Consider the following 15447-nt stretch of genomic DNA (forward strand, 5'->3'; position numbering starts at 1 on the left):
TTCATACTTTTTCACTTTAGTACCCTATGGTTTAAAGCATATCAGTTGTGTTTCATTTTTATTTTTTTATTATCGGTTTCACTAATTTTTTTTCGTTAAATCAGTAACAAAGTTAAAACTAAAAAGTAATAAAGTAAATATTAAATATTCGATAAACATAAATAAGATATATGAAGTTTTTATATATAATTTATTAACGAAATATTAACGAAAAATCTCTTGAAAAGATATAAAAATAAAACCACAGGACACTAACTTAGATATACACTTTAAACCACACGACACTAAAGTGAGAAAGTGCGAAACCATATGAAAAATATTTGAAATTTTTCCTAAAGTAAAATAAGCATTTCACGATTTATATAAAAAAAAATCCAATAAAAGAATTCACCCGGTATGCAAATTTTTAAACATCTTTTTACTATTATTAAGTTACGTTATTTTTTATTAAAAGAAAAATTAGTTTAATACCGATCCTTTTCGAGTTACAAAGCCATAAAGATCAAGCAAAAACATAACACAAGTACAGTGTCAGCAGTGCAGATTCAAGTTGACAAAACATGAATACACATTTTATTTAAAAAAAAAAAATTAAAAAAGCAGTAAAGGGTAAAAAATTACAATATTATTAGAAAATAAACAAGCAGAGCACTGATCGAACGAAGCTAGGACAAAGGGTGATTAAAATTGTAACACTAACAAAGCCAAAAAAGCATTTTCACAGAACAGGTGCATGTATGTTAAAATGATTAAATTTACAAATACGCTATATATACAAAAGGACATAATTAGGATACACAGGTACACTACCATAACTCACCCACCTATTGTATGAAAAAACAAAAAAAGGCAAAAAAAAAACATCATTAGAAAATAACTTAAAAAAGAAAGCAAAATGGGGTTACAGCGACGATTATGGGGGACGATGTATTTGGGAACTGATTAAAAATACTGACACATTTTCATTCTATGCTTTCTCTAGAGTGATTATACNATTATTAAGTTACGTTATTTTTTATTAAAAGAAAAATTAGTTTAATACCGATCCTTTTCGAGTTACAAAGCCATAAAGATCAAGCAAAAACATAACACAAGTACAGGGTCAGCAGTGCAGATTCAAGTTGACAAAACATGAATACACATTTTATTTTTTTTAAAAAAAAATTTTTAAAAGCAATAAAGGGTAAAAAATTACAATATTATTAGAAAATAAACAAGCAGATCACTGATCGAATGAAGCTAGGACAAAGGGTGATTAAAATTGTAACACTAACAAAGCCAAAAAAGCATTTTCACAGAACAGGTGCAGGTATGTTAAAATGATTAAATTTACAAATACGCTATATATACAAAAGGACATAATTAGGATACACAGGTACACTACCATAACTCCACCTATTGTATAAAAAAAACAAAAAAAGGAAAAAGAAACATCATTGAGGAAGAGAAAATAACTTAAAAAAGGAAAGCAAAATGGGGTTACAGCGACGATTATGGCGGACGATGTATTTGGGAACTGATTAAAAATACTGACACATTTTCATTCTATGCTTTCTCTAGAGTGATTAGAAATTTAAAATTCAGCCTTCATGAGGTTTATTCTCGGCTTAATGTTGACGAGCTCGAACGGGTGTTCTTGTTCGACATGGATGTAGTCTCTTGTTTTCAAAACCTGCAAGCGAAAATGGAAAGCACGTTTGAGTTAAAAGGAAGAAGGCGACAAAACTCTCCAAAATGTCCAAAATTATGATGAATAGGAACTTCGAAAAATAGATGCATGCATGTTAAATTCTTTAAAATTCAACAAAAAAGAAAAACCACCCATGAGTTCACAAAACTGCATGTAGGGTTCTCTAGAAGACCCGGTAATACCGATTGACGTATAAAGAGAATTAGTACTGCAGAATGTATGTTAAGACGACATTATGGGGACCATGCACAAGGGTCAAAAGAGTGCTGCTTGGAATTCTCGGTGCTTTGGCAAGTCAGTTTGTGAACTCTGACGCACACTGACATGCCCATGCGCACGCGAGAGAGAGAGAGCGAGAAAGACCGTAAGGAAATATGTGAAGGGCTTACCAAAGTCTCAAAGAACATTCTTGATGCTTCTTTGCGGGTTTTCCCACTTAACAGGTGGTCCATGGCCACACTCTTCCTCCCACGCCCGGTCTCTTCATCGAACAAAGTTTTAAGATACCTTGCCACGCCCCTACAAAATAATAAACCAACAATTAGGGAGCATTTAATCGTAGTAATTTCAAGAAGAAAATCAATACAGATTTTGTTCCCAATATAGAAGAATTAAAAGGAGAGAATATTAAGCATACTACTAGTGGTGATTATATTTATAACAGCAGCAACGAATATAATACTATATATGAGCACCTTGTGCGAGAAGACCATCCACTGTTCTCAAATGAGTGGAGCTCCTCAGGGTTCGGCAAGTCATCGTTTGCTTCCTCATCGTAGTCTCCTTCATCGTCAACATTAAGGAACTCTAATAGACAAACGAAAAAAATTAAGGTTGAATAATCCGGTTGTAAACTTAAGCATCCAATACCAGTTTATCTTTTGCATTCATGCCTCTTTTTCTTCTTGACAATGATGACAGGAACACTAATGTCAATTTTAGCAGCAATTCTAGTGAATATCAGAATATGACAGCAAAAGTGCAGAGATGAGAAAAGTACATAGAAGATACAGAAATTAGAAATGTTGGTGGTAGCGGCGGTTATGGTGGCGACAAGTACATGGAGATATCAGAGAGGAAATGAACACGCAATAAGAAGATAACTGTTGGAGGCTTTATGTTCTCTAAATTTTTCGCTTTTTCATATTTGATTTTTGTCATTAACTGGTAAGTCTTAAAAAGTGCAATGCAGCCAAAATCTACAAAGCCAGAAAAAACTTGAGTTGCAAAAACAAAAAAAGAATTGGTACTCAACATTAATGGAAACTAAATCACATAAAATAAGGTACAAAGTTAGTATTTTAGAACATAAAGAGAAGACTACCTGTACCAACGCCATCAATTCCGCTGCAAAAATCCTGCACAATCATAGGAAAGCTATATGAGAAAGTGGATTACATAGAAAACAATAAGGATCACCAGAGACAGTAAATATAAGATAAGCGTTTGTATTGCAAGAGCTGAGCACGAGCAAATGCAATAGACCAACATAATGCTTCAAAATACATTGTTAGCATCAATAGCGTATTTAAGTCAATAACTTACACTATACTCTTTTGGTCCAAAGTTGGTGCCGGTGCTTTCCACATCCATGCCACCCTTCAGGTTGTTTTCTTGTAGCCCAGAATTTTCTCCAACTGCTGATGTTACATTTTCGTCTTCAATAGTGGGTTGAAGAGGAAGTCCTGTATCCGCTAGAGCATCTTCTCCCCCAAGGTTTTCCTTGCAATCAAACACTTTGTCAGCTGCAATTTCATCGTGCAACTTGTTACCCAATTCATCTTTCATTTCCTCAACAGCTTCTGAATATGTTGGTTCTAAACCTTCGACGACCACATTCGGACTAGAAATCGCATCTCTCATCATATTTGCAGAGTCGGAAGGCAAGCTTACATCAGCAACAGGAAAACCGCTACTTTCCACAGTAAGAGATGCCTCACCATTGACATTATTGTCCAAGTTAGCACAAACATCTTGAGGGAAGTTAACTGTATCCATTACACTCATACTTGCACCTTCATTACTAATTGTGCCTCTACCGTCATCCTCAGTAAATACTATGTCCTTGGGAGAAGAGTTCTCCAGCAAATGCAATGGTTTGTCATTCATCTCTGACTGGTCAACAGAAGGCGGGTTAAGTTCATTTGATAACTGCTGTTCCGACATGCCAATATCAATAGCCTTATCAGCTAACAAAGCTTCACTATGATTTGTAGCATCATCAGTTCTAGAACCAGCATTAGCTTCCTGATCAGTTATTTCTGTTGTAGGTGCTGCACATGGTTGATCTTCATTTGAAGTCTGAGCAGTTAGTTCTTTCCCACCCACCCTAACAATGTCTGAAACCTCAGGCTCTTTTGATAATTCAGATTGAGAAGAGCGCCCCACAGTTACAATATCATATCTCCGTAGTTGTAAGGTATTCAGCTCGGCTGATGCACCTGGAAGGGAAAACACATATCAGATTTTAAGGCTTAATATCTTATGAAAGAAAGCCGAGACTCATCTTAACGTGCAAGAGATCATTAAAATCTTTAAAATAAACCATTAAAGGACTAAACCTTTTGTAATAACCTCGCTAGCTAATATATCTCATTTATTATGTAAATTTCCTTATTTTCATATTACAGAGATGCCAAGTATATGCCAAATCTGACAAATCTGGAACAGGTGCCAACAGTCTAAATGAACTGGAGAAATCATTATCCGTATTCAAACATTTTAACATTCCAGCCCTGTAAATGTCAACGAATCCAAATAGACAAAATCAGCAAGTCAAATATGCAAAGCAACATGATATTATGGGAAGTCCATCATGGAACAAGATGCTGAAAAAATAAAATCTCAAAACAAGTTGGTCTAGAAAGCTCACCGCTAAATATGGATTCATGGAATATCTCATCTTCCAACCAACTTTTCTCAATCATCCATATATCAGGACGTGTACAAGGAGCCTTTTTCCGTATGCGGCGTATGTCTTCGGTATTCAACAATTGTTGGCGTATAGCACTAATAAATGAAAAAATGAGCCAATTGCATAAAACATATAGCAGTCCTTAAGTTATATGAAGGATAACAATTATCGAAAATTAAGCATTTGAAAGCAACTCGCTTAGAGAAAATCTAGCAAGAAATATATGTCAAAGATTTGGAAACCTTCAAATATAAAAATATTTTGTTTAATGCTAAGAAAATTGGGCATAAGTCTCGCTAGAAAAAGTATAGACTAAAATGTACATCAAGCATAAATGGTAAGTACGAGGCACCAGATATTATGAAGGAATACGTACTCCGCATGTAAGACCATAGCATCATCCACCAGAACCTTCCTCTTGGGCATGCCTGTCCTTGGGGTCAACCACGGACGTTTTTGGGGACCTGTTTTAGGGGGAGGTGGGCTTGGTCCTAACCTCAACCCCGGGGTCTTTTTCCCAACTGAAACAAAAGAGTCATGTATTTAGATGAAATAAAAAGTTCACATAAACATTCGTTAACCTGCTAAACCTAAACACTATACCTAGATAAGGACGTGTGTTTATAATGACCTATCATACAAAAATCGCGTATTTCATGTCCCGTGCATGCTAACATAGGTGATAACAGAACTAAACATTTTGATAGAACTCAAAAAATCAATTAAAGTGAAAAAAAAAAAGAAGAATTGAGGCTGAAACACTTCACCTAAAATAGAAGCCAATAAATCATCATCATCAGGAATGTAGTCCATGCTTTTTCCAGCTCGTGGTTTTCGAGCTATTTTTCCTGTGCTTTCATTTTCCAAAGCTGGAGTACTATCCACTAGACGACGTTTTTTGCCAGTAAGGCTGCTGACTCTGTTAGCACTTCCATCAGATTCCGTGACTCCTTTTTCAACAGTAACTTGCCCTAATTCATTCGTTTGGTTGACATCAATGCTTGGAGCTTCAAGCATTTTTTCAGGCTCAGGAAGTTCAGAATTTGATTGCTCAATTGACTTCTCATTACTCAATAAATCACTTGGTTCTAAATGTTCTGAGTTCTGGAGGGCCCCAACAATAGTAGTGCCTGTAGCATTAGTAATGCATGCATCTTCACCTGCAATAATAATATAAGCAATAAATCAACTTTGTTATACTCTAGTTTGCATAGGCATAGGAAAAAGTACCAAGAAATAAAACACCCCTTGTGGCTCAAGAGAAAGTTCACTAATATGTAAAGGATTTACTGTGGATGAACCCTCTTCTGGTTCTTTGTTACCAAATTCAGAAGCATTTTCAACCAAGGCCGCGTTTTCCACAAAGCTTGCTTTATCTTGCCCTGTAGTGCAAGATTTCAGACTCAAACCGGAGCCAAATTCAGTAGCATTGCCAGGAAGAAGTGTTCCATCTTCTTCCATATGACCCTGATTAGTTGATGGCTGAGATTTCTCCTCAATTGTTCCTGCCATAGATCCTGATTCAGGTAAATTATTAGGGACAGTCGAAGGTGAATTCACCACTTCCGCATCCACCATAGACTTAGCAATAGAAGTCTCTAAGTTAGAAAGTCCATCCACGGAAGTAATTTCGGAATGTTTAGTCTCACCATTATCATTTAAATGATCAGTGCCTTCATTACAAGTAGCAGTTGCATTATTAACTTGTTCAGGGTCCATTATTACTGCATTGGGGTTGGCAACATTGTCATTTGCTGAATTGACCAAGCTGTCAGCTTTAAGGGCATCATCATTAACTGATGGAGAAGAAGCTTTCCCTTGTTGTGGACTCAAAACAGGGCTTCCTTGTATATTAGCTGGCATTGTTTCTTCCATTAGTCCAGGAGTTGATGGAGCATGGGCACATTCAAGCAAATCTGGGGACCGAATATCCTCCATAGGGGGGCCTTCCTCGTGATTATTTGGGAAAAAGGCTTCATTAAGATCAGGGGTTTGTATATTGTATCCATGCCATGTAGAGGCATCATTATTTCTTCTAAGATCCTCCAAATGGGAAGAATTAGACTTGTCATAAGTAAGCTCGGACAAGTTACTCCTATTTTCAGTGATTCTGAGATTCTCGTCGATGACCATGTCAGTAGGAGGATGAGACGATTGACCTTGATGAAAGATGCTGGGCAAAAGTACATCAAGAGAAACAAGAGAATTTCAGAAGACCGGGTAATATGGACAAATGAAAACAATGGACATACTGATTGCAGGTGAAAATATACAAGATATTAGGAAAGACTCTGCATCTAATAGTGCAATTATAGTTCAACAAGCATGGCAATGCAACTTCAAACACAGAACTGTGCCTATGCCGGAAAAGCTACAGAAGAACAGGCGTTACTTTGTAAATGAGGTAATTACATCAAAATAGGGAAGGAGCTACATATGGCAAGAGGCAAGTTACCCGAGGGTTAAAAATATGCTAATGACTAAATACTTTTGTAAAATTTCCTTCATCAAACTAGAAGTAAGGAGCTTGCTCTTGCTCCTTATGACAACAGCAACAGCTCTGATTCCGGTGCACTTCCACCACCATAATTTAACTGTCGGCCATACATGGTCTTCTATTTGTTGTTGCCGTGACTGCCTTGCTCTTTTACATCCTAGAATGATATGCATTCCTTGAATAATGTGGAAATTAAAATCTTACTATATTGTTCTAGACATATACATTATGTCTTAAATTCCTTCCTAATGAACTTGCTATTCCTGCTAGAGCGGTTTGAATTTGGAGAGCAATAACAAAATCCATCTGGATTAGTATTCCTTATACTTCTTAACATGACCTGGGAAATTTTTTTTCCCTTTTTGTTCAAATCGATATCTAAGGTACTACATCACTCCATTGTTACTCTCTCTTAACCAGGATTTCATTTGTTTCCTCATGCTAAATAATCATCTAATATCTTCACAGTATCTACTATACGTAATCCTGCCCTTCATCCCCATATCTAGATCCTAGCTCAGCCCTTTGCCCATTTCTATATGAGAAGCATGAAAATTGAAAGAAACCGACTGAACAACCAAAAAAAATTATTTTACCCGTCATCGAAACCCAATTCAATTGAAGGATGCTGAGATGATTTATCCTTGTCCAAGAATAAATCCTGCCAGTAAATAATACATCATCAGGCTATTACATTTGGAGGCCACATGATTTGAAAAAGTTGTTTCATTTTATAATAATAAACAGTACACATCTACTCATGCATGTGCATGTCTGTAAGGAAATAAATAACAAGGATTGCCATTTATTCAGACTTACCTCATCAAGGTCCAAGCCAATTTGAGAAGCATTTCCATCACCAAATCTTTCTGTATGACAAGTTCATCATGCAATTAATTAAAATTTTCGAAAGTGTTTGACCGAACATGATAACACAAACTATATAAAAACTAAAACTAAATACCAACCATCCAGCCCAAACAGTGATGTCGAATATCCGGTCTTCTCCAAATTATCTTGAAGCGTAATCTGCTCTTTCGTACTAATATGGTGATCAACAAAATCACTGCAACATAAATCACAAACTTAGAATGTGCAACAGTTTAGCGTCGCTTCTACAACGTCTTCTCCACTCTAAAGTGCAACAGCCAGACATTTTGGCAAACAAAAGGGGCTTCCGTTTTTGCAGTGGCAAGAGGCTAAAATTAGCTTTTGAAGCCCAAAGCAGAAGCTCCACCTGAAGCTTCTATATTGTTGCAGAAAGCAACTGGGCAAACATCCACTAAAGAAACTATTAGTGCTTTTCCTAACGGGTTAGTCAACAGCACTTTCTGCTGAAGCTCTATCCAGGTCACAGAGGTCCTTACTAGTGTTCGATGCATGATAAAATCAGATATGTACAGAGATACTGAATGTTATGAGAAAGTGTATATTACCCACCCCTGCAAAGCAGCATCAGGTAGCTCAAAATCATCGAGATGGAATGTCTCAGGCAGAGTGATAGAATGATAAGGCGCAGTAGATTCTTCTGGCGGAAGATCAACTGCAGTTGACCTAAAGGCTTGCTTTATCTTGAGCAAAGCCTCGCTGCAGTCATGGAAGAGATAATTCACCTTCCGAGAATATATTCTCACCACACCAAGCAGAAGGTGGCTTGATAAACGAAGTGCAATTGGAACTTCAGGAAAAAGAATTGAATCTGCATCAAGGATAAACATATTCATGAGACAAAGAGTCAATTCTTCAGCCAATTAAAACCTACAACATAAATATCTGAAGAAACAACTAAAACACAGAATACATGCTTGTCATTGGAGAACATGCAACTCACATGGAGAGAACCTCGGATACCATTTGTTCCTAAATGTAATGCACGACATAGGAAACATTAGGCAATTCCACTTGTATGTACTCTTCAGACCATATATTTCCATAGATAGAATACATGCTTGTAAAGCATTCTTCAGCTTTATAATTGAGAACAGATCTGAATATAAAGCTTGGCAGGTTCAATAAGTCCTTTAATAAGAAATTATTATATTGCACAGCTCTCTTCCGGAAAGAAATCATACTGTGCTGGTCTTAAAGTCTTTCTTGTGTGCTAAATTTATATTTGGAAGAGATGGGCAATCCTAAATGCAACAGCATTAACTGTTTGGGAAAAAACTAGTAATTTGTAGTACCTCATGTGGTTTGTTAGCGCCAGCTTATTACTACGCCATGTGACAAATTTCATTGAAAGGGGATGCATGCAGAAGGCATGTGTGCATTGTGCCGTGTTCCAGCTTTTCATGCCTACTCGGTATGTATCAACATATAAACCACTGTGAGCCTTCTAAAAAGCTAGCGAGTATGGAAGTTTAACACATTTTTAATGCACAATGCCATAAGATTTCTTGGGCCATAAATGACACAGGCCTGACCAGCTAAGGCCTGTCCAGCTAAGTACACGGAAAGATTCAATATCTTTTTAATTTGTCCCGTTGTAACTTCCATTTAGATAGACATCTCTTCCAAATACAAAATTTATCTATTTGAAGAGACACTAAATCTTTAATTGAAACAGCAATAAGAGTCAGGCCACTCGTTCCAAAGTGGCAATGGCATAAGGGACGAAGCACTTGGTTGGGGGTTCGAACGCCCTATCAACTCAAAAAACGAGAGGAGGAAGAACAAGAAGAAAAGAAACCTATAAATAAGGATTCTCCTGAAATAAGAAATTCATTCTGCCACTCTTTTTATTTCTTCGCTATAATATAGCGAACATTGTGCCTATTTGAAACTCGGTGCCTAATTGAAACTCAACGTTTCTTTCTTTTCCCCCTCAAAGTATGCAAAAATGAGATCACAACTCTCTCAGTATACAGTTTTGTGGAATCAAGTTCCTGAATGTCAAAAATGGTGCAATAACAAAATCATCATTTTCCATCAATTTCGAAGAGTTCTCTTCTGCTAAAAACCTGGTAGAATCAACTTGAGCACTTAATTAAACGAACAGATGTATTTTCACAATTTAACCACTAGCATTTTATAATTGATCTGCACTAATATTTGAATGAAGTTCAGTCATAATAGCTTGTTCATGTACTAGATAGCATCCAACAACTCTATTGACTAGCTCATTTCCATTGTTTGGTTAAGTAACTTATGAAGTCGAATATATCGATATTCAGTAAATTTGAGATTTGGCGGAGTTAACTTCTGCGCTAGTCTTCCAATTGGATGCTGAACTAAACAAATTTCCTTTCCAAATCCATAAGATGTAGAATATAACAAACAAATTCTATGAAATTACATTTAAGTGGCATTTAATGATTCCCAAAACTATCCTACAGATTTGTCTCGCAAAGACACTGTTTCCTCATAAGGTGAGTTGTAATCAAATTCTCAACATCTTGAAAGATTTCAGCTATATCCTTGTATAAGCTCTATTTGGTAGCTATAGTTTTTCCGGTCGATGAAGTCAATCTGCCCGACATAACAACTGCTTTTTAACTCTTTGGCTGGCTTATGCAAATATCATTTTACCCACAAAGTTGCACCACATGTGTGCCTCTTCTAGGTTCTCAATTCTTTCGAGCATGGGGGGTGATAGTAGAGACAACTCATCTCTTTCAGAAACACCCAGAAAGGAGAAGTTTTCATCTCACAAAGTTATTTTTCACGTACACTATCAATAAATGTTTTTCTATAAATTTTGGCATTTATCAGATGCAAATATTTTCTGTAGAGCATAAATATATCTGTTGTCACAGAGAAACATATGATCCACTAGCATCATCTTTCTCATCAAACATAAGATTAACGTACTGATTTGACACAAAGGTGTAGTTGCATAAAATCATAAAATGTTCCTCCATGATACTTCAAGTGATGATCATCAAACATAGGTTAAACACAACCTACACAAGCTTCTTTTTACTCAAATCATACTCACGTTAATATCTTGTAATGCATAACTGCAAAGAGAAGTTGTGACACCCATTATTACACATACTCACATAGCATTCAGCTGTTCAGATAGTTCGTAATCTCTAGAAAAAAAAGAAGGTGCTACAATCAGAGAAACACGATAAAGGCAAGACATCATCATTAAGTAAGATCATTATGAAGTAAGATGTACTCTAATGAAGTAAGATGTACTCTAATGAAATACATAATTTGATTCTATCCACCACAGTTATGTCCTCTTGAAAGAAAGGGTTCCGTGGGATCCCCAAGTAATTAAAGCACAATAAGTGCCTTTTGGCATGGCCAGAGCTTCTAAGAAGTAATGAATGAGTAGAGTATTTTCAAAGAAGCACTAACAAGTTTTCCACCACCCACTAGCTTCCTACTACAGCAGAGTTCAGGCATCTCCGCTTGAGGCCCAAACACTCATTTTAACTTCCCACCACAACAAAGCCGCAAACTTTTTCATCATCAAACAATTAGCTTTTTTGCTTCTCAAATTAGAGGAGCTGCTCTGAATGCCAGGCCAAACAGGACAGTAAGTTTCAAGCATAACTATCAATAGAAGGTACAAGGAGCGTTACAACATGGTCGCCATGACGAATCTTTTATTTGGCGGGCACACAAAATCACCAACTATGGAAGATTATTTAGGATACATTTGCTTAAAGCTATGTTGAGAGGTAAAAAAGCCAACAAAATTGGATAAAAAATAGCATATTAACACCTACGAGATACGAAACAAGCACAACCCTGTGGAAAAGAAAAGAGAAAAAGATTACAAATTTATCAGATACCGACCTACGGAGACGCCGATATCAGTATCTGCAACTTGATTCTTCCTCAGCTTCCGCTCCAAATGAGCTGCGATCCATATCGTCCCCAGAGGCCCCTTCTTGGCCAGAATAAACTGCGAATAGAACATCTTCTCACCCTTTCCGAAACCCTAGAAGCTCATCCAAGCCCCTCCCCCAAGCCCTAACCCTAATTCGCACACCTCGGAAAACCCTAGCCCCACAAAAGCCCCACTGAATCAACCCCAAAGATCCAACCTTCACCAACCCTAGCTCATCCCGACACCTTCTCGCACCAAATCCCCACCTTTCACCAGCTCCAGCTGCGGAATCGGGCACCAACTCCCCAACCTCGAATCTCCAGCGCCGGAACCCTAATTCAACCAAATTGGGGCTTCGAAACCCTAGAAAAGCACCAATTCGAGGAGGAGGAGAGGCGGGTAGTGGGAGATCTACGAACCCCGCGGCGGAGAGGGATCAAAGTAGTCGCAATTGAGAAAGAAAAGGGAATTAGCGCTCAAAAAAGGCAAAAAAATTTGAGGAGACGTGAACAAAAAAGGGCTTCGAGTTTGGAGTCGAAATGAGTTTTCTCTCTCCTCTCTCTAACTACTACAATAATAATATTATATAAAAAGTTCAAAAATTCACGTAGAACCCTCAACTATAGTCCATTTCGAATAGGGTCCTCAACTTCTAAGTTTTTTAAATTAAAAATTTTCTTAAATCAATAATTTTATTGGTCAATAACCTCTACGTGGCCCATTATATTTCACAAAAAATTATTAAATAACAAAATTAATCAATTTATTTGACTAAAAATTATGTTAAAGGACTCCAATTCAAAATTCCCCATAGCTGAGGGATCTCCATACAATTTTACCAAATAATAAAAAGGAATTTTTGAAATTTTGAAATTGCTCGCGAGAAAATCTCCGCGCCAAAAAAGACGGCGTAAATACCCCGCCGCGAGTTATTTAACGAGTCGAATAACACCCGTTCGATCCCGATTATTTGGGCCGAGTAATTGATCTCGACCGTTCGATTTTTGTGTGTAAGATGCAAAGCGAAGTGAGTGGTTGTGCAACGAGTTGTCGATTGTCGGATTCGGGTCAACGATTAAAACGGTGGGCCCTCTCGCGCCGTAGAAGAAGATATCTACGGCTATAAGGGCAATTTCGTCATAATGAGAATTATCATCTCTGGTGAAAATTGTACGGAGACCACTCACTATCGTATATTTTGGAATGAATCCCCAACTTAGTTGTACTAAAAATTATTAAAATCGTATATAGCTTACATAAATTATAGACCATTTTAATTCGGCTATCTAAATTTTTAAAATTTTATTTTTACTAAATAATTTTTTAATTTATTTAATTTGAATCGATCAACAGTACTTTGATTTTAAAATTTGAATGCATTATTTATTTTTACAGATATAGTTAGTATATTTCGTATAATGCTCGGAACTATAAATTTATTAAAGTAAATAATTAGTTTAAATTTTAAAGTTGAAGTATCGTTAACCGACTCTAATTAAATTTAAAATTTTTAAAAAATAGATAGATGATTCAAAGTAGTTTATAGTTTAAGTAAATTTTATATATTTTTTACCATAAAAATTTATCGAATTTGATAACTCTGTCGTGTCGTTATTTATTAATTAGCTTAATTTTATTTACTGAAAAATAAGTAAAGTTAAACCGCCATTTTTTGACTAAATTGATTTTATTTTTTTATAAAAAAATAGAAGCTAAAAAGGTGGTAAAAAAAAAGTTTTGGTGTTCGTTTCAAATGGGCAATAGTCGGGGGGTATCCATACACTTTTACAATTCTCCTTTGAGGTGGCACGAGGGAAGGGGACAAACCAATGGAGAAGAGACACGTGGAGAAGCGTGTGGGGGGATTTTGGCTTGTGGTCGAAAATGCCCTTTTATCTATTTTGGTGGGTTTTTAAGTTTTTAACTGCTATTGCAGTTTTTCTTTTTTTTTTCTTTTTTTTCTTTTTTTTTTTTTTGTGGGCATATCATATCATAATAAATGATTGGGTGGGGTCCACAGAGAACTTTTACAACCTTCCACAAATTTTCTCCTTTTTTTTTATCAGTAAAAAAAAATAATCTTAATTATGTTTTTGCATTAAAAATTAAGCTTATTTCAGGATTTGTCATATTAAAAACTTTTAATTAGAATTTAATGACTGTATCTAGTGCAATTGACTAAAAACTCCGCGATTATTACTCGAACTCCCAAATTCAAATAATAGTTGTTTGACATCTTTGGGTTAATTTACTTTTAAAAATTGAATGAAAATAATGGCACATTACATTTCTCTCTAAAAAAAAAAAAATTTTTTTTATTTACTATGAACATGAGTTACCACTTCCAACGGCAAAAAAATAAATACATATTTAGACTGACTTCTAAATTAATTTTTCTGAAGCAGGTAGCAAAGCGGTTCGAAACATTTATTTCTGTACGAAATTGAAATAATTTTTTTGGAACCACAAGAAGTAGTGTGTCACGGATTTAGTAATTTTGTTCGTCAAAACCCGTGCGGCGCTCGTCTTCCTGCTCGAAGATAGATAAGTCTATCCTGATCTTGCTAGTTCGGACCTCCGCGTTCTCGAGGACTAAGTGCAAGAAAGAAAAAGCGAGAGTGGGATAGAGGTTCTGCAAAAAAACGAAGTACTCTATTTGATTAGAAGTAAGAGTCACAGATAAACTCTCTCTATCATCTTCCTTGTCCTCAGCCACCCCTCTATTTATATGCAATTATATATTATTCACACCCGCTAATAGTTAAAAAATTGTTCACATAAGTACAAGGTGAATTCAAGTATTATTCATAGTCTTTGGATTTTCGCTAACAGTTTTGAATGCTTTGATTGCAGCAGCTATATAACCTTTCATCTCCCACAGAAAGTGCTTAAGTATTACCTCCTTGATAGCCCGTTTCAACTAACGAAGTTGGGCCAGAGACTTGGGCCGGGCTGAAATAATTTCTAAGCTTCCACATGCCTTACAGTTGGAATTGTGTATAACCTTTTCATTTGGAATTGTGTTTCCCAAGGCACTTTACTTTTTATATGCCGAAAAAATAAACATTCTCCCTGACAATGTTGTCACCGCAATCTTATAGCATCGAAGAAGAAGAAAAATATTGATTGCACTTTTGAATATTCCTAACCTTCTGAAATATGAAAGCAAGCGCTTTTAGCCATCGCAACAACAAAGCAAGTCCAAACATCATGCTGAAATTAGGATTGTAATCTTAAAGCCTACCTCACCCAAATCCACAAGGAATGGATTCAGCTCACTTTCCCACAGTATGTTTTTAGAAGTTACAATTGTCGGAATCGTTGGCGCTAACTATTAATTCCAAAAGCTCGAGCTGTTAGAAGTACGCAACCAATTCACTTAAAGCGTACAGATACAGCCCTTTATGGCATGCAAGAATCGAACCTGTGACCTCTGGCTCTGATACCACTTGTCGAATCTTTGGCGCCAACCATTAATCCCCAAAGCTCAAACTGTTAGAAATACGCAACCAATTCACTTAAAGCGTACAAATACAGCGCCCACGGGTCTCGATTGTGAC

General features: G+C 36.3%; 1 protein-coding gene across 3 annotated transcripts; it reads right to left on the reverse strand.

Moving 5' to 3' along the window:
• Window positions 795-12437, reverse strand: LOC109710028 (sister chromatid cohesion 1 protein 4). 3 transcript variants are annotated; one of them, XM_020232453.1, is made up of 15 exons: window positions 11854-12437; window positions 8542-8800; window positions 8070-8167; window positions 7921-7970; window positions 7698-7762; window positions 5852-6777; window positions 5372-5764; window positions 4981-5125; window positions 4563-4699; window positions 3236-4131; window positions 3015-3048; window positions 2386-2497; window positions 2080-2209; window positions 1539-1672; window positions 795-960 (listed from the first exon to the last, which is right to left on the reverse strand). In XM_020232453.1, the coding sequence occupies exons 1-14, from the start codon at window positions 11975-11977 to the stop codon at window positions 1574-1576; spliced, it is 3468 nt and encodes a 1155-aa protein (XP_020088042.1). In that variant the 5' UTR covers window positions 11978-12437; the 3' UTR covers window positions 795-960; window positions 1539-1573. The 3 variants fall into 3 exon arrangements, with proteins under 3 accessions (XP_020088042.1, XP_020088050.1, XP_020088034.1); XM_020232461.1 differs by lacking the exon at window positions 795-960 and having other exon boundaries at window positions 1253-1672; window positions 5852-6121; window positions 6254-6777; XM_020232445.1 differs by lacking the exon at window positions 795-960 and having other exon boundaries at window positions 1253-1672.

The sequence above is a fragment of the Ananas comosus genome, linkage group 1, assembly GCF_001540865.1.
Source record: "Ananas comosus cultivar F153 linkage group 1, ASM154086v1, whole genome shotgun sequence".
Lineage (NCBI taxonomy): Eukaryota > Viridiplantae > Streptophyta > Magnoliopsida > Poales > Bromeliaceae > Ananas > Ananas comosus.

Bases quoted from the DNA above. Each gene is read 5' to 3' on its own strand.
- LOC109710028 (XM_020232453.1), bottom strand. From the start codon at position 11,977: ATGTTCTATTCGCAGTTTATTCTGGCCAAGAAGGGGCCTCTGGGGACG. The intron at 2,498-3,014 runs GTAGTCTTCTCT...TTTGTCTATTAG, and splicing joins AATTGATGGCGTTGGTACAG to AGTTCCTTAATGTTGACGAT. The intron at 2,210-2,385 runs GTGCTCATATAT...ATTATTTTGTAG, and splicing joins GGATGGTCTTCTCGCACAAG to GGGCGTGGCAAGGTATCTTA.